This window comes from Centroberyx gerrardi, chromosome 7, assembly GCF_048128805.1.
Source record: "Centroberyx gerrardi isolate f3 chromosome 7, fCenGer3.hap1.cur.20231027, whole genome shotgun sequence".
NCBI lineage: Eukaryota > Metazoa > Chordata > Actinopteri > Beryciformes > Berycidae > Centroberyx > Centroberyx gerrardi.
In genome coordinates this window covers 30,991,257-31,009,784 of record NC_136003.1, presented here as the reverse complement: position 1 = coordinate 31,009,784, position 18,528 = coordinate 30,991,257, and the positions used below count along the sequence as shown (strand labels likewise).

Here is an 18,528-nt window from a genome sequence, read left to right as displayed (position 1 = left end):
ACACCGTCTGTGAAAAAGCTTTCATTAAACTCATAAACCAGCTATTCATGGTTTCTGACCGCATGAATCAAAATAATAAATGTACAGTGGATAGATAGCAGGCTATAGAGAAGTGACTATATTGATCTCTCTCCACCTTGTTATCTGTCCAGCTAAAATATAAAGAGTTCTGCAATTCTTGTCTGAGTCATATCTATGAAGGATTTATTGGAGCAAAACACCTGAGATCTTGCATGATTTACGCTCAGAATCACAGAGTTGTATTTGTACTTGAAAAAACAAAACAAAAATACATATATATAAAAAAAAAAAAATAGGGAAAATATATTACAAGTTTGCAGCTTCAGCTCCAGTCAGTCAGATGTCCACTTGCACATTTTTAAATCCTTTCTGTGAATTCAACTTTAGGCCACAGGTGAGTGAATATTTTCTAAGTAAGTGTATGAAATTCCAACATATGAGTTATCAATTTTGCTACAATAAAACCTGACAACAAAAAACTCAGGCAGGTGTATATGGGAAAAAATCTTATCAAATGGCCTGATGCATATAGTTTCTGCAGGAACGCTGACGAAAAAAGTTGAAGGAATAAAGAGGAAACACTGACTGACACTTATACCTGTCTCCTTTTCTAGGATATACTGTAAGTTTGTCCAGTAGGACTTTCCCACACCGATCAATTACCAAACAAACCATAATGGGTGTAACAAACCAGTTTAGGTGAAACTATGGGAATCAGGACAGGAAACTGCATAACGTTTTCATCCACCAGCCACGGTGGCTGATGGCTTTCAAATATCACAAGCTACTTTTACTACCTTACCGGTTAAATACAAGTTAGATTAGGAGCTCTGGACATTGGCTGGCTGGCTGCCAAAGTGACAAAACCTACCAGCACCAAAAGTGTATAACCAGTTGGCTAGTGAGCAGTGGTAAAGGAATACACCATGTTTTAGGGAGATTGGTCAACTTCCCTGTTAGGTGATGTGTTCAACACTTTAGCATACATTATGTTACATGTATGTTGTTGATAGTAGGACATAAGTATTATCCAAAGTAAGAAGACGGGCCTTTTAGTAATAAAACGTTGTTAGTGGTTTTTATTATATGGCCTGTGAATTTCTAATTTTTAAAAATGAGATGTCATTGACTCAATATAGCCTAGCTGATGTAGCCAGGTTTATTTTTGGAACTATTTCAGGTGCGCAACTACTTTATCTGTACACAGTCTTACAGGAAAGCAGTCCCTGCTAGTTCAAAACAGTAGGTTATTTTGTGTAAATTTTACCAATCTCCTACACAAAACTGCCAGACTTGTTAGCATGGTATCTATGAATGCGTAGCTCTGCAGTGAAGTTCTTGCTCCTAAACTGAGATAAATGTAGCGGCATGATCTGTGAAAATGTCCATCTCTGCTACGACTATCTGAGGTTGCACCTCCTTTTCTGTAAACAGCATAATACTGTATGATAATAGAATGGTAACTGAGAGGGTGAATGACAGGACAAACACATGTAAGGGCTTGTTTACTAATCCAGCCGTGTAAAGGAACTAATCCAGCATTCATACCTGTCTTTAGACATCAAATGCTGGCATCAAGACTCAAGCCAAGTTTGAGTTTCCTCCCTAAATCCAAATCAAGTCGACTATTTCGCTTTCTTTCCACTGTTGTGTCTCGTTGTTCTCCATGCTAACGCTGCTCATCCAAGCTGCTGGGGCACCAAAATTATGACAGTTGTCTCAGGTGAATGATGTAAGATTTACTTGCTGTCATGGCAACGCTGACAAATTATGTTTTGAGCGTTCAAATACAAGTCGCACTGTAGGTCTCACGCCTCGGGATCCGCTTTTGTACTACAAAGACTGGAACTGAAACAAAATGCGACTCGATGCAGCTTTTTGCTGTTCACACTGATTAGAAAACATCAGATCTGTGTCACATGTGAGGGGGAAAAATTAAGAATTAAAGGGGGGGGTATCCTAGGATGTGGCAATTGTTAGTATTTCTGGTGATTTTGGTACTTTTGGTGTGAAGTAATCACAGTAAAAAAATTGAATCATGTTACTATGCCATTTCCCCACAGTCACCAACTATAAAACACGCCCCCTTGTACAAGCCAGTCAGATTTTGCTCCAGTTTCTATGTAGACACTGGACTGTCTGAAATCGACCAATCAGCGCTAAGAGGAGGGCGGGCCTTCCAGAATGGCCAGCCAATCAGAGCAGTAGCTCATTAGCATAAGAAGCTGCCTATGTGAAACGACCTGTTTTCTTGTAGGTGGGAAACAAACACTGGGAAGTGAATAGCTAAAGCTATAACTAAACGATTTTTACTGAAAAAAACTTCACAGATGTATTTTATAGACAGCAGGTAATTATATAAAATTGCTGAAAAAGCAAATGATACCCCTCCTTTAAGACACTTCAGCTGCAGTGTGAACATGGCCATAATAAACTCTGCCATCAATCAAATGCTGGTAGATTTTGGCTGTGGCTGTAAGGTTTATCTACTCTACTGGCGATGATTTGGAAGTTCTATTCTATTCTAAATTTTATTATTATTATTAAACCTTTATTTAGACAGGTAATCTCATTGAGACACGGGGTCTCATTCACAAGAGAGACCTGGTCGGGCAACAGCAGCAGTACAACACAAAGTTACAGACAGACAGGACATTCAATACAGAGACAAGATAAAACACAATCATAAAGGTGATAAGTGCAAAAGTGCCAAAGTGGTAGCCAGATTTTAGGACTATGTACAAGAGCAATAAATATTTCTTTGCTTGGTAAAACAGTGAAAGTTGGTGGTGCATTTGGAGATTTTTTGCAGCTGGCAGACACAACTAGTTTCCTGCTCTGTCACTGAGCATGAGCTGTTCTCTCTGACAGCTAATATCAACCTAACTAACTTCATTACAGAATAATAATATATCTGTAATGTGTGTGTGTGGAGAACCTGCTGATGCTTCACTTTCACACCGGCGGACTCAGTCCTTTCTCCGCTGCTCCTTTCTCTTCATTATACCTATAATACCAGAGAGCGTGTTCTCCACTGTGATTATTGGTGTGACAGGGATTTAACTGGCTCAGTATGAGGCGAAGTCATGTACAGTTGGCAGCAACAAATTGGCCGTAATCCAACGTGATGCGTCATGATTTATTCACAAGGCAAAGGTATCATTTGGCAAATGTAGGACATGGAAAGCCGAAAGACTAGGAAGCACCCTTCAAGTGCACTGCATACCTAAAAGAACGGTACACCCAGTTTTGGTCATTTTAGTCATTTTATTTTTGGCACTCAGCAGACTCCTCATAGTGAAGCAACATAAATAACATAAATTATATAATAATAAGACTAGGGCTAATGTTTTCCTTCAGAACAGATTCAGTCCACTGGCTTACTGATGCAAAAAAAAAAAAAATGTGATAGAATAACAAAAAAAAAAGGTGCATAAACAAAAGAAAACAAAGATGGTATAAATCGAAACCTTTTGTTTGTGCACCTTTTTTTGTTATTCTGTCAAATTTTTTTGCACTAGAGAACGTCATGTAAATAAATATTTTTAAGCCCCTATTTTTGGATTATTCCTTTTAAAGCCAGTGTGTGAGTTCTTCTTTTCATCATGTTTCAGCCTGTATGCTCTTTGGAGCTCAAGCACCTGAAGCATGCTTCTTTTTGGACTATTTATAAAGAGAGCAAACTGCTTCATATAGATCACTCTGCCATCACATGTTGTCATGATTTTCCAGACTGTTCCCGTTGCCACGTTAAATAATTTTATGACTGATTCTCCTGCAAGAGGCCCTTTTCACAAACATAGACAGACGACTGCGCAGCTATAAAAAAAAGTGATTTGATCGAGGCTCACAAAATGCTACCAGTACAGAAATTACCATTAGCCTTGGTTAGCCAGTTAGCATTTGTGCAGAAACAGAAAGATCTGTCAATGACAACCCCTGTACTGTGTTATACACTATGTTGAAACACAAAATAAGTCATCACAGACAGGGTTACAGGAGACAGAAAGTTGGCTTTTTAACATTGCTGGCAATGGTGAGAACTGATCCATACCGTGCGGAAGTACGGCAGCCATGTTTGTGAAAAGGGCCTATTCAACTATTTGGCCTCTTTGGAACTGATCGTTGCCTCATGTGGCTTTGACAACTCGCATAACAGTGGTGATATCTCTCACCTGTGTAGCTGCCTTTGCCCTATGCATGTAGCCTACTTCGGTTACATTCTGCGGGGAGATTTACGAGCCATTCCTTTCGAGTTTTAGGTTCACACCACACTGAATTTCTCAGTTGTCCCACATCCATTTACAACTTGTACGCTTCACTGCAGGCCAACTGTAAGAGTGACAAGAGGATTTTTGAGTGAAACCAGAAGCTGGAGAACACCCAAGAGCCTGAGGGTTAGAAACTACTTAATATGCAGCTTCAGGGCTAGATGCCTTCATGTCTTGATTGAAATGCCATAAATCACCAGACTATAATTATCAAGCCAACCGGTTCAGTAAAGCGTTTGAGAAGCTCTTGTTTAAATGCCGTGAACCGTAAGCTCTGAGAACTCGGATAGATAGAGAGATAGAATTTATTTTGGCATGAACAAGACCGTGACAGTAGTTGTTTTTTTAAATTACAAGATAAGATGTAACATTGATAACCCATTTAAAAAGCACCTGCACTGATAAGGTTCCTAGGAGTAGGAGATGTTCAGAGCTAAAAATATTGAGGCAGTAATTGGTCCGTGCAAAGATAAGATTCAAATCCTCAGATGACAGCTGAGAAAATGAAGCTGCAGGAGTGTTGGTGACAAATCTCTGTAGATAAGAAGCTCAGTTCTTCAGAACAGAATACAAAGGGTGAGTCACTGTGGAGGTAAACACTCGTCCTGTTTACTGGTAACAGCAGAGGAGGCTGTTGTGTGTGTTGCTCAGCAGCAGAGGAGGAGTCAGGTGATCACGGTCCGTCCTGCAGGGCCACCGGTCCAAGATTCCTGTTTAAACTCCATTTTAAAAATACATAATTTTACCAGACATGAATTTGATAGAGATTTGAATGTTTTAGTCGATGTTCAGTAGTGTTTGGGCAATATGACAACTAGGCCACTACAATAGCTGCAGCAAATATCACTAGAGATCTGAACAATTAATCGAAAAACAAAATCAAAATTGCAATATGAACTTCTACAATTTCCAAATTGAGGAGGCTGCAATTAATTGCTTAGGAGAGAGTTTTGTCCAAAATGGATTTCTGAATGAGTTTTAGAGCTGCAGGTAATCTTTGGTCCATGAATCAAAACCTTTCATCAGACTCAAACGCAGTAAATCCTGCACACACAAACTAAATCACTTTCCTTCAAACAATTTTAAAGTTCTAAAATATTTATGACAAGAAAAACAATATTCTTTCAAATAATCCCAATTAGATTTTTTGATAGTTTCGTTCAGCCCTAACCACTAGTTAAGTTAACTATCATCCTCCTGAAGTGTGTAGTCACGTGTGTATTACAGCTGTTCTCGATTTGTTGGCACAAGTCACAAAAGATCAAAAACTAGACATTATCAGATTAGTTTTTGAAAAATTTCTGGACTTTCTAGACCTGGGTAGGAACGTCATCGAATGCAAATGTAAATGCAACCGTTTTTTAAGTCCCATTTTTTACTGCAAGCTTGTTGCACATTGCAACTTCATTATACCCAATGGCCACTTTATTAGGTACACCTAGGACTCCATGCTGCCTCCAGAACAGCCTAAATTCTTCGAGGCCTTTCCACCTCGTACCAAAGGTGCGACCTGGGGACTGAGCAGTAAAGTCAGGTTCATGTTGCAGGAACCTTCTTGAGATGATGCATTATCCTGTTGGAGGTATCAAACACAGTGTAAAGGTTTAGACTGCAGGCGTGAATCAGAATCAGAATCAGAATCAGAATAATTTATTATGCCAAGTATGTTTGCACATACAAGGAAAGTGACTTGGTGTGGTTGGTGCATAAGGTACAGAAGGCGATACGATGAGCAAAGAAATTTACAATATAAGCAATATATTAACAAAATATAGCAAAATACAAAAAATAGCAAAATATTAACAAAATATATATGTTGTATTGCACATGTTAATTGTATGGTGAGGTAGGAGATGTTGGTGTTGCAGGAACAACAGTGCATTTGTTTGTGTGTGTGTGTGTGTGTGTGTGTGTGTGTGTGTGTATGTGTGCAATGTTGTTTGGGTTGGCTATTCTGTGGGTGAGTATGGGGGAGGAGGAGTAGGAGGAAATCCCTGACCTGGGCCTTTCACTTCTGCTTTTTTCCTTCCCCTTTATGAAGAGATGCACCTGGTCAGCGCCTAGGTTCACTGTGGGGTTCAAATGACGCTCCACTGGTCCCAAGAGGCCCAGTGTGAGCCGGGACAACACTCCCTACACCAGAACAGCACCGTCACCAGCCTGCTCTGTTGACACCAGGCAGGATGGAGCCATGGATTCATGTTGTTTTACAAATTCTTACCTTGCCATCAGCATATCAGAAGAGAAACTCAGACCAGGCAGCTCTTCCACTTCAAGGTCCAATGAGTTTTATGTTCTGAGTTTCCCTTCTGCACGTCGCTGTTGTGCTCGGCTGGTATTTGCGTACCTGTGGCCCGCCTGTTAGCTTGAACTAGTCTTGCCATTCTCCTCTGCCCTCTCTAATCATTTCCCCCCCTCTGGACTGCAGCTGTTGCTCGTTTTGTTTTGTTGCTCGCACCATTCTCAGTAAACTCTCGACACTTTAGAAAACCCGACGTCGGCTGTTGAGACGCTGGAACCTTCTGGCACCAACGAACACACGTTCAAAGTCACTTGGATGGCGTCTCTTGCCCATTCCAACATTTATTCAAACAGTCACTGACCCTCTCAACCCTTTCTGCAAGCTTTATACTCGTGCTTTATTTACATGTGACTCCTTGTTCCGAAGATCAAGCTGTTTGCGTAAATGGGGTGGTGTACCTAATAAAGTGGCCAGTCCATGCTAGCTAGATACTTTATTAAGCACTGTTCAGACCAGATCCTACCTTATTGAAGCATATTATGCAAAAAGTTTAATTACATATTGGACAAGCTTAATATTCAATATGCTCCAATATTAATCTATCTGACTTGGCTGGAGCTGTAAAAACACATTCTTATGGTTTCTGTGGCTCTGCCATTGAAAGAAAGTGACACCTACAGGCCTGCTTTTACACAATGATTAATGGCACACAATTAAAGCAAATTCTGGTACTTTTTAAAGGATAGCATGCTAACACTTTGACAGTATTCTACAAGTAAAGCCCATTAACTTTGGGTTTTCCCTCCTCATTAGTGCTTATAGCAGTCAGTGAGGAAGTTGTTGCACATGAATCAGGCTCTTGCTCAGGATGGGGCTCACAAGGTGCGAGTATCACAAGAATATCCTACTTATTCTCCCTTAATTAGGCTTTGTGAATAACTTAAATTCATATGAATCATTTGAACATTTCTAATGGATTACAATATATTGGTTTCCTTCCCAAAATTGCACAGGAAATGTTTTTATCCATTTAACAAACATCGGCAAAAGAACAGCAGACTGCAGTAAGCACTAATTAGGAGGCTGTTGAGGGAAAAGCCATAGTTAATGGGCTATACTTGTAGAATACACTAGAGCAGAATAAGGTGCTAATAAGTGGTTTGTAATGATAATAATGAACCAAAACACTACTAATATGCATGTTAATAAGAAACTTATTAATAGTTAATATGTGTTCCCTAATCTAAAGTGTTACCGAAAACAAATTATGCTACGTACTCTACTTCATTCATTGTTTTTGTTTTTTTTTACAGTCTGTGTTTTTCCGTTTTAATAAACTCTTACCATCTGTCACCTTGTCAGTGAACTTGTCACCTTCTTTTAAAACGATGGGTGTTTCATCTCGGAATGAAACTTTTCAGGTATTCCTCCTCGCTTTCTGCACCTGTCACCCCTGGCTGCCAGACTAAAACAAACTCTTGGCAGGCAAACTGAGGAAATTAACTCTCAGCTGACACTTGACCCGGCTCTTGTTTGCAGAAAGACTCGCTGGGCCTGCAGAGGTGGATCATCGGTGACAGATGCCAAGCTGAGCTGTGGCTTCGCTTTCTCTGCAACACTGCTGTCATTGTATCATCGAAGAGGAAAAAAAAAGACATGTAGCACCTATGATCAGTGAAAAGGTTAGGTCAGGTTAGGGCGTAGAAACAGGTTTGTGAATTTATGAGTTTTAAGACTTCCCCTTTGTGAACGCATGATTGCCCCGAACTGGAGCATGCTGGACAGCTCCTCTGTGATTTATTTACGCTTTTACAGAGAGGCAGGCACAGCGTTAAATGTCAACTGTGGATTGTTTGCGGTGTTGTTCGGGGTGTGTGAGCTGCTGCGATGAAAGACGGGATGCTTTGAATTGGGTGTGTGGTTTAACGAGGGTTGGCTGGGGAAGAGGTCGTCACGTATACAGACTTTCACTGTCTTATGTGGCGATTAAATAGAAGTGCAGATAGATAAACAGTTTACACAGAAATCGTGAAAAGAGGAAAATACAAGAAATACAGTGGGCAAAAAGAAATGAGTGTACTGAAGGTGGGGAGTCCAGGAATGCAAGAAACATTTGGAAATATTTAGTTTTGTTCCAAACTGAGATAGCCACCACTTGAAAAAAATACTCTTACAAAACAAAGCACAAAGCAAAGCACATTATGGATTGCTGCTAAAGTTAGAAGTCATCTTAAGATCTCTGCTTACAAAACAGCTGCTTTTAAGGATAAATCAAGCTGTTTTTGAAATTATTTATTTACTTGCTATTGGATTTTCAGTAGCAAAATTTTGATAAAATGACTAAAGCATTTTGGAAAGGTTCCCTCCATTTGCTATGCCGCATCTTACTTGAAAGAGGCATCTGCACACTCAAAGTCTGTGCAAAAATAATTTTATTGCGAGCTTTCGGTCAGGAGTTGCCTTGAAGAATGTCTCCTGACCGGAAAGCCCGCAATAAATGATTTTTGCACCGATTTTGAGTGTGCAGATGCCTCTTTCGAGTCTACAACTCTCCAGCTGCAGCATCTCATTATACCGGGTGAGCGTGTGTCTTTTCTTCAGTTTAACTGCCACATCTGAAAAAAAACTAAACGGTATTCAATGAGAGCTATTGTGCGCGTTGTACAAGCTACAAAAAAATTGCTCTACACACAATGAGGCTCCACAAGCTTTGACTTGTTGTTGTTAAGCCTTAATCATTTCCTGTAACCAGTCACTTACCTACTTAAAAATGACATTTAGACGCTGCAGAAGTGCCGCCTCCTGCAGCCATCATGCATCGGTGCTGCAGGATTTCCAAAACGATTCCTCTTGCAGATTCAGCTAATCACAATAAATAAATGGATCTGTATATTGTCATATTTTGATACAATTCCATTTGTTGCAGTTTTGTTTTTAAAGTTATTTTATTTTTCAGACATCTTGCGTGTTCGGTTTTATAGAAGTGTTTTATGTTACCATGGTAACACGTGAGATTACGGTGGCCTAGTGGTTCGAGAGACCGTACCGTAACTGGAGGGTCACAGGTATGAGCAGCTAGCTAGGTATGTGCGGATATGAAAAACACAAACAAAAGTTGTTATTACGCGTGTGAGTAATATGGCAATTGAAGGGCTCTAAAAAAGTTCAGGGGTTAGTATTTATTCTATCTGAGCCATTTACACTTCCACCTCAGTCTCATCCTTCTACTGTTCTACTGTTAGATGTCATCAGTCTGTGATGTTCAGTGCAATCCAGGAGTTATTTTGTCATGAAGTGTTGTTGTATTTTACCTTTTTTGGTGAACCCACTTTCCCTCAGCCTGCCTCATCTACTTCTACTGCACATTTCCCAGAATGCTTTTCAACAACCCCCAGAGAAGGTGCATGAACTTGTTCCATCCAGATGTGGGTTTTACATGTAGGTGGAAAGAGCGATAGCGACAGCCCAGCGAGAGTTTTCCCAGTTGAGAAAAAGTGAGAGTCATCCCTTCCTCAAACCCCAACTTGTCTCTCTGCTGCAGTGCATTCTGGTCTCTCGCCTGCTCCTGTGGGTGGAGAAATTGGTCTCTCTGCCTCTTCTACGATGGATTTTTCCCCGTATGATTGGTTAGCTCTTTGTGTGTTAAAGTGTTAGTGTTTTAGGGTTGATTTTTACTTTAGTACAAGTTAACATGGTCACGTATGTTGAATGAGCTCCATGACCCTCGGGCCAATGAAACTACTAAACTGTCTAATTTCAAAATGTTTTCTTTTCTTCCTTTCTGACATGTATTGCAGGTACAAGCTTTATGTCTGACAACAGCAATGTACTATACTTTGTTACACCACAATTGCAGAGGAACTGTGATTTTAAGGTCTACCATTAATTTGAACCTATACTTGGTGCCATTTGCACTTACAGTAACCATCTAATTATCTATAATACCTACATTCCACAGATGATGACTGACATTAAATTTCTTATTGAAGCTTTCACTGCACAATGAAGCTCAATAATGCAATAATTTGGAGGCTCTCTGCGATTGCCTGTCTAAATGACCTCAGGCTTTTGACTGTCTAAGTGAACGTCGGCTATCTCTTTTCCATATGCTGTGACTGATGTCCTTACATAACCCAACACTTGGTAATTACAAGCTAAAGATCACAGAAGGCCTGAGGCTCTGGAGGCCTGAAACTCTGGCAGGCCTTGCCATCAACTGATACTTCCTCCAAATGTCATCTTTGTCACGAAAGTAGTTAGGGTGAAGGTTACATTCTTCCCTGACCATACCCCGCCACGCCCAGGATAAACAAGATAACTCCACCGTCTTTGCGGGCGGTTTCTCATCCACCTTGAATACTTGGCTCCGTGCCTGATCTGCCTCCGTGGTGTTTGCCGAGTGATTGACAGCTCCTTGACTCCGAATGGTTTAAAAAGGAAGTGAGAGTCCTTCAGCTCCTCACTCCTCTCTCTCTGTCGTCTCCAGCCAGAACAGAAAGACAGCATCCTTTCACTGCAGCCATGTCCTACAGCATGCGTTCCTCTATGAGTTCGATGAGGAGCTCCATGGGAGGAGGCTCCATGGGAGCAGGCTCCATGGGAGGAGGCACCCGCATGTCCATGATGGGCGGCGGCGGCGGAGGCATCATGGCCATGAGGGCCGGTAGCGTGTACGGTGGAGCGGGAGGCACGGGGACCCGCATCTCCAGCTCCTCCAGCTCCTTCTCCGCCGGCGGTGGAGGCTACTCCTCCTCCGGCAGCTTCGGCATGTCCGGCGGGGACAGCAGCCTCATCGGCAACGAGAAGTTCACCATGCAGAACCTGAACGACCGTCTGGCCACCTACCTGGTCAAGGTCCGCACCCTGGAGAAGGCCAACGCCGAGCTGGAGCTGAAGATCAGGCAGTTCGTGGACAGCAAGGTCGGCCCGGCTACCAGGGACTACACCGCCTTCTACGTCACCATCTCTGACATCACAGCGAAGGTAATGCCCTTCTTCTTCCTCTTCTTCTTTAGTATTGAGGTGGATGGCATCCAAAGGTAATGCTCATCCTGTGTGACTGACTGTAAGTGTATGGGTGTGAAGCAGGGAGTAGCTGGAAAAGAAAGCCTTCCCTTGATTTAAAAAAGGTAAAAAGATGCTCTGAAAATGGGTATGAGTAATTTAGTAGTTTGTGTTGATGGGTAATCTCCTACTAGAGATGCATTTCAGCATTTGAATCTCTGCCAACACCCACATTTACATTTCACGCACTCAGCCGATGCTCTCACCCAGAGCAACTTACACTGAGTGCAACAGTAGAATAAGCTTCAACTCCTCGATCACCAACATTAAAAACAACCAGCAGTAAGGAGTACAAGGCTTGTTGCCCACGACGATACCCATAAAATGATCATGTCAGAGAAGAGCAAGGCGAAGAAATAAGGTTTAACAAGAAATCTAAAGATAAGGAGAGAGGTAGAGGGAATGGAAAGAGGTAGGACATGTGACCATCTGTCCCAACCCTAACCCTGACCCTGACCCTACACCTGTCCCAACCCTAACCCTAACCCTAACCCTAACCCTAACCCTGACCCTACTGGGTAGTGAACAGGCCCTTTCTGTCTCCAGATCCAGGAAGCCATCCGGCGAAACGGTGCCATCCACCTCAACATCGACAACGCCAGACTGGCTGCAGAAGACTTCAGGATGAAGTGAGTTCAAACGCTTCTCATTTCACTGAGAAACAATGAAGGATTGAATAAATAAAGGAATAATGTATAAGTAATATTCCTCTATTATTATGATGATTATTATTGTTATTAGTGGTAGTAGTTTTATCTTGTAGTAGTACTAGCAGTACTACTAGTAGTAGTAATAGTAGTAGTAGTAATAGTAGAAGTAGCAGTAGTAGTAGTAGTAGTAGTAGTAGTAGTAGTAGTAGTAGTACTAGCAGTAGTAGTATAGTAGTAGTAGTACTAGCAGTAGTAGTAGTAGTAGTAGTACTAGCAGTAGTAGTATAGTAGTAGTAGTAGTAGTACTAGTAGTAGTAGTAGTAGTAGTAGTACTAGCAGTAGTAGTATAGTAGTAGTAGTAGTAGTAGTAGTAGTACTAGCAGTAGTAGTATAGTAGTAGTAGTAGTAGTAGTAGTACTAGCAGTAGTAGTATAGTAGTAGTAATAGTAGAAGTAGTAGCAGTAGTAGTAGCAGTAGTAGTATAGTAGTAGTAATAGTAGAAGTAGTAGCAGTAGTAGTAGCAGTAGTAGTATAGTAGTAGTAATAGTAGAAGTAGTAGCAGTAGTAGTAGCAGTAGTAGTATAGTAGTAGTAATAGTAGAAGTAGTAGCAGTAGTAGTAGCAGTAGTTGTGTGCTTGTCTTATTACTTTCAAAATGCCTAAATGAATAAATAAATAAATACATAATCATCTCTAGTCTACTTTTTCAACTTTAAAGTGTGCATGACAGAAAAGCTGTGGTCCTTCCATGTTGTAAAGAAAAGATAAGCAGTGTTTGGGATTTCAAAACGCCCCATTTTGGAAATGAATCATGACTTTCAGTGTATCTTTCAACATCTAGAAAATATAGAGGTTCCAGTCTGTAAAAGACCAGACAATAATTGAAGGTACCCACTACTCTTTCACTACAAATCCTATAATAATTTGTTCTGATTTTGTTCTACCAATCATTTTCAAAGATCAGTTCAGTTTAGTTCCGTTTTACCTGAACTTCAATATCTCCAGAATATAGAGGATCCGGTCTGTCAAAGTGTTATGATTTTGTCAACCAATGACTTAAGTCACGTATCACGTATTTTTTTATTGTTTTATTGTTTTATGCCATGAACCAGTTTGTTAGAGCACTTATCTGAGGCTGTTGTTGTGTCTGGATCGTGCGTCACTCTGTAACCTGCGGTGAGTGAGACTGATGTTGCCTCTGATGTGGAAGCATCCCAACCGCATCTCTCTAATCTCCTGTCATAGTGGTTTTGGATGCATTATGCAGCAGGGAGTAGCAGTTAAGCAATGTGATTGGTCAAATAGCGCGTTCTCCGCAACACGTTTTCTTTTTGTTTTCACAGTTACAAATCATTTTACATAACGGGACAGAACTGCCACACCTACCACATATACAAAAAAAACATTTTTTTTAGTTTAGGTTTAGTTATTTGCTGCGCATATATAAAGAAAAGAAATAAGTGAAGTGATAAAGAAACACACTATCACTATATAATGATGGAATGATAGAAAACACACAAAAGAAAAAATCTGTGAACATTTTAGCACAATACGGCTCTAGCCTGGTTGCTAAGCTATTAAAGTGAGCCAGTTTGACGTGTTTCTTGTAATAATTTCTCATGTGTGTATTACACATGCAGGCTGATTTAAGACTTTTCTGACAGTAGACATGTGTTGCTAACTGTTGAATCAATAATGGAGTGAAGAACGGCCCTGCAGGTATTGATCCTGTAATGTTTAGAGGCTTGAGAGCCAGCTGGGCATCTGCCAGTGCAGATAACAGATAGCAGATAACAGCAGCTACGCATCACACTTCCCTTCTCCTCTTTTCTCCACCTCTTTCCTCCCCCTTTCTTCTTCTTCTCTCCTCCCCTTTCTTCACCTTTTCTCCACTTTCTCCTCTCTTCCTCCCCTTTCTTCTTCTCCTGTTCTTTTTTCTTCTCCTTTCTCTCCTCCCCTTCCTTCTCCTCTCCTCCCCTTTCGTCTTTTCTTCTTTGCTCCCCATTCTTCTCTTCTTTCCTCATCTCCTCCTCTTTCTTCCCCCTTTCTTCTTCTCTCCTCCCCTTTCTTCACCTTTTCTCCACTTTCTCCTCTCTTCCTCCCCTTTCTTTCTTCTCCTCCTTTTTTTCTTCTCCTCGCCTCTCTTCTCCCATCCTTCCCTTTCTCTTCCTCTCTGCTCTCCTCTCCCCTCCTTTTTCTTCTTCTCTCCTTTCATCTCCTCTCTTATCCCATCCTTCCTTTTTCTCTTCCTCTCTCCTCCCCTTTCTTCTTCTCTCCTCCCCTTTCCTCTTCTCCTGTTCTTTTTTCTTCTCCTTTCTCTCCTCCCTTCTTCCTGTCTCCTCCCCTTCCTTCTCCTCTCCTCCCCTTTCGTCTTTTCTTCTTTGCTCCCCATTCTTCTCTTCTTTCCTCATCTCCTCCTCTTTCTTCCCCCTTTCTTCTTCTCTCCTCCCCTTTCTTCACCTTTTCTCCACTTTCTCCTCTCTTCCTCCCCTTTCTTTCTTCTCCTCCTTTTTTTCTTCTCCTCGCCTCTCTTCTCCCATCCTTCCCTTTCTCTTCCTCTCTGCTCTCCTCTCCCCTCCTTTTTCTTCTTCTCTCCTTTCATCTCCTCTCTTATCCCATCCTTCCTTTTTCTCTTCCTCTCTCCTCCCCTTTCTTCTTCTCTCCTCCCCTTTCCTCTTCTCCTGTTCTTTTTTCTTCTCCTTTCTCTCCTCCCTTCTTCCTGTCTCCTCCCCTTCCTTCTCCTCTCCTCCCCTTTCGTCTTTTCTTCTTTGCTCCCCATTCTTCTCTTCTTTCCTCATCTCCTCCTCTTTCTTCCCCCTTTCTTCTTCTCTCCTCCCCTTTCTTCACCTTTTCTCCACTTTCTCCTCTCTTCCTCCCCTTTCTTTCTTCTCCTCCTTTTTTTCTTCTCCTCTCTCCTCTCCTCCCTTCTTCCTCTCTCCTCCCCTTTCTTCTCCTCGCCTCTCTTCTCCCATCCTTCCCTTTCTCTTCCTCTCTCCTCTCCCATCCTTTCCTTTCTTCTCTCCTTTTACCTCCCACCCTCACCTTTCTTCTATCCTCTCCTCTGCTTTCTCTTCCCCGTTTCTTCTTCTTTACCTTTGCTCTTCTTCCCTCTCCTCTACCCTTTCCTTCTCTCCTCCCTTCTTCACCTTTTCTCCACTTTCTCCTCCCCTTTCTTCTTCTCTCCTCCCCTTTCTTCACCTTTTCTCCACTTTCTCCTCTCTTCCTCCCCTTTCTTTCTTCTCCTCCTTTTTTTCTTCTCTCCTCTCCTCCCTTCTTCCTCTCTCCTCCCCTTTCTTCTCCTCGCCTCTCTTCTCCCCTCCTTCCCTTTCTCTTCCTCTCTGCTCTCCTCTCCTTTCATCTCCTCTCTTATCCCATCCTTCCTTTTTCTCTTCCTCTCTCCTCCCCTCCCCTTTCCTCTTCTCCTGTTCTTTTTTCTTCTCCTTTCTCTCCTCCCTTCTTCCTATCTCCTCCCCTTCCTTCTCCTCTCCTCCCCTTTCGTCTTTTCTTCTTTGCTCCCCATTCTTCTCTTCTTTCCTCATCTCCTCCCCTTTCTTCTCCTCTCCTGTTTTCTCTCTTCTCCCCTTTCTTCTCCTCCCTTCCCTTTTCTCTCCCTCTCTGTTCTCCTCTCTTCTCCCATCCTTCCCTTTCTCCTCTCCTCTCCTCTCTCTCCTCCTCTCCTCTCCTCTGCTGTCTTTAGATTTTGTCTTTTTTTTTTTTACATATTTCCTGCCTGTTTCAACCAAAATCCAACCAAAATCCAAACTGCTGTGCAGGTATGAGAACGAGCTGGCCATGCGTCAGTCGGTGGAGGCCGACATCGGCGGGCTGAAGAGGGTTCTGGACGAGCTGAGCATGGCCAAGACCGACCTGGCCATGCAGATCGAGGGCCTGAAGGAGGAGCTGGTCTTCCTCAAGAAGAACCACCAGGAGGTCTGTACCGAACCGTTCCTCCACACAGTCCAGCCGACACACTGTAACCAGTCAGATAGCAGAAAACTAGAAAAAAAGGCTAATAAAAGAAGTTTGTTTTCCTTCCTTTATTTACCAAACTACAACCACAACTTTCATTTGTCTTTTATTCTCTAATGGAGTTGTCATACTGCAATGATTGTGCGTTGCTGTGTAATTAAAGGGAAACCACACACAGACGACTTTTCAGGTTGGACTGACATCTACAGTCTGCAACTGGCCTTCTGCTATTGGCTGATCTTTGGTGTCAGGTGATGTCACCTTCTATAGAGTACAACAGGTGGTGACATCACCTGGCACCAAAGACTAGCTAACAGCAGATAGCCAGTAATTAGTTATTTTTATAAACGTATGTGTTTATCATCCATTTTGTCCCCTAAACTAAACTAAACTAAACTAAACTAAACTGGCTTAGCGGTTAGCAAGTTGTCAGCAAGAGCAATCGACCACCAGCCTCGGCCCTTTCTGTGTGAAGTTTGCATGTTCTTCCCGTGTTCAGGTGGGTTTCCTCCCACATTTAAAAGACATGCAGATCGTCAGGTGGATTAGAGACTCTAAATTGCGTGTGACTCCAGGAAGACTAGCGGTTTCTGTGGCATCAGCTAATAAGGATCCTAATAAAGACAGAATGACCTTTGACTAAACTCCTGTCCTGTGTGTGTGTGTGTGTGTGTGTTGCTGTAGGAGCTGCTGGCCATGCGAGCCCAGATGAGCGGCCAGGTGCACGTGGAGGTGGACGCCGCTCCTCAGGAGGACCTCACCAAGGTCATGGCGGAGATCAGGGAGCACTACGAAGCCGTCGCCGCCAAGAACCAGAGAGACCTGGAGAGCTGGTTCCAGGCCAAGGTGGGTGACAGGCCGAGGTCACGCTGAGGGGTTTAGCCTCCGTCGGTTTGATTGAAAATTCCTGTTTTGTTAGCTACTCCAACAATAGTGCTATTCCAACGCATCCAAGTTATTGAATAGTTAGTGACAAGGAAATTATCTTTTTAGGACATTTCTCCATTTATCAGTGAACCGTAGAGAGAAGTCAGAGATGGGAGAGATGGGAAAGACAGAGGTTGTTGGATTCAAACCCGTGTGTGTGTGTGTGTGTGTGTGTGTGTGTGTGTGTGTGTTTGTGGTGAGTAGACAGAGACGCTGAACAAGGAAGTGGTCACCCAGACGGTCACCCTGCAGACATCCAGGACAGAGGTCAACGAAGTCAAACGCACGCTGCAGTCTCTGGAGATCGAGCTGCAGTCCATGTTGGGCATGGTGAGTGTTACAGTTTTATTGACAGGGGAACATCGTCATGTTCAAAGATGCAAAATGGTCCTCTTCCAGAAAAAGAGCCTCTAAGACTTGAACGACAGTGACACTGACTTGCTTGGTGATGAAATGTTCCTGCAGAAAGCGTCGTTGGAGGGAACTCTGGCTGAGACACAGAGCCGCTACTCCATGCAGCTGTCCGGCTACCAGATGCAGGTAAGAGGCAATCCGCTCCGACATTTTAATCATCTTCATTTTAAGGATTTCATCGGTGTTAAACCATTTTATTTTATTGCTAGTCAGACTTTTGTCATTGATGAAGGGACTTTTAAATCATAAATCTTGTTTTTGTCCTCCTATGCTTCCTCACCATTTTCTTCTTCTTCTTCTTCTTCTTCTTCTTCTTCTTCTTCTTCTTCTCCAGGTGAGCAGCATGGAGGAGCAGCTGGTGCAGCTCAGGGCCGACCTGGAGCGCCAGGGACAGGAGTACCAGATGCTGCTGGACATCAAGACCAGGCTGGAGCTGGAGATCGCCGAGTACAGGAGGCTGCTGGACGGAGAGGCGGGCAGCAGGTGAGACTTTAAAACGGATTGAAAGTTCCCGAGCGATTAGACTTAACTAAAAGGTCTAAAATACATAAGCTTGATTGCTCTGATTTTAGGGAAATTCATGTTTGTGTTCTCGTTATTCAAGATCCTGTCTGTCAAATTCAATCGAGATTCATTTCAAGCTTGACCGCTGGAGTCAAAACTATTTTGATCGATAGAGACGTAGAGACTTAGCTAACAGTCTGACGGGTGTTTTCTGATTGGCCGACAGCATCTCCACTTCCTCCTCCTCCTCGTCCACGACGACCCGGAGGGTGGTGGTGGTGGAAGAGGTGGTTGATGGGAAGGTGGTCTCCTCTTCCTCGTCTTCATCTGCGTCTGCGTCCTACCTCAACCGCTGAGCCGCCTCGGACGGAGGAGCAGGACGACATGAAACGAGAGATCATCGTCCGGATTCAGCCGGTTTACTGCCGAGTCTGAGCTGCCAAACAATAAAACCAGTCTGAAACTCC

General features: G+C 42.6%; 1 protein-coding gene across 1 annotated transcript; it reads left to right on the top strand.

Moving 5' to 3' along the window:
* Positions 1–11,005: 11,005 nt before the first annotated feature.
* Positions 11,006–18,528, top strand: LOC139927909 (keratin, type I cytoskeletal 13-like). The gene is made up of 8 exons (XM_071920211.2): positions 11,006–11,517; positions 12,145–12,227; positions 16,021–16,177; positions 16,901–17,062; positions 17,348–17,473; positions 17,609–17,683; positions 17,892–18,040; positions 18,288–18,528. The coding sequence occupies exons 1-8, from the start codon at positions 11,056–11,058 to the stop codon at positions 18,415–18,417; spliced, it is 1,344 nt and encodes a 447-aa protein (XP_071776312.2). The 5' UTR covers positions 11,006–11,055; the 3' UTR covers positions 18,418–18,528.

Coding starts and splice junctions, on each gene's coding strand:
- LOC139927909 (XM_071920211.2), top strand. CDS start 11,056: ATGTCCTACAGCATGCGTTCCTCTATGAGTTCGATGAGGAGCTCCATG. Junction 17,474..17,608: donor TGCAGTCCATGTTGGGCATG/GTGAGTGTTACA, acceptor ATGTTCCTGCAG/AAAGCGTCGTTGGAGGGAAC. Junction 18,041..18,287: donor GACGGAGAGGCGGGCAGCAG/GTGAGACTTTAA, acceptor ATTGGCCGACAG/CATCTCCACTTCCTCCTCCT.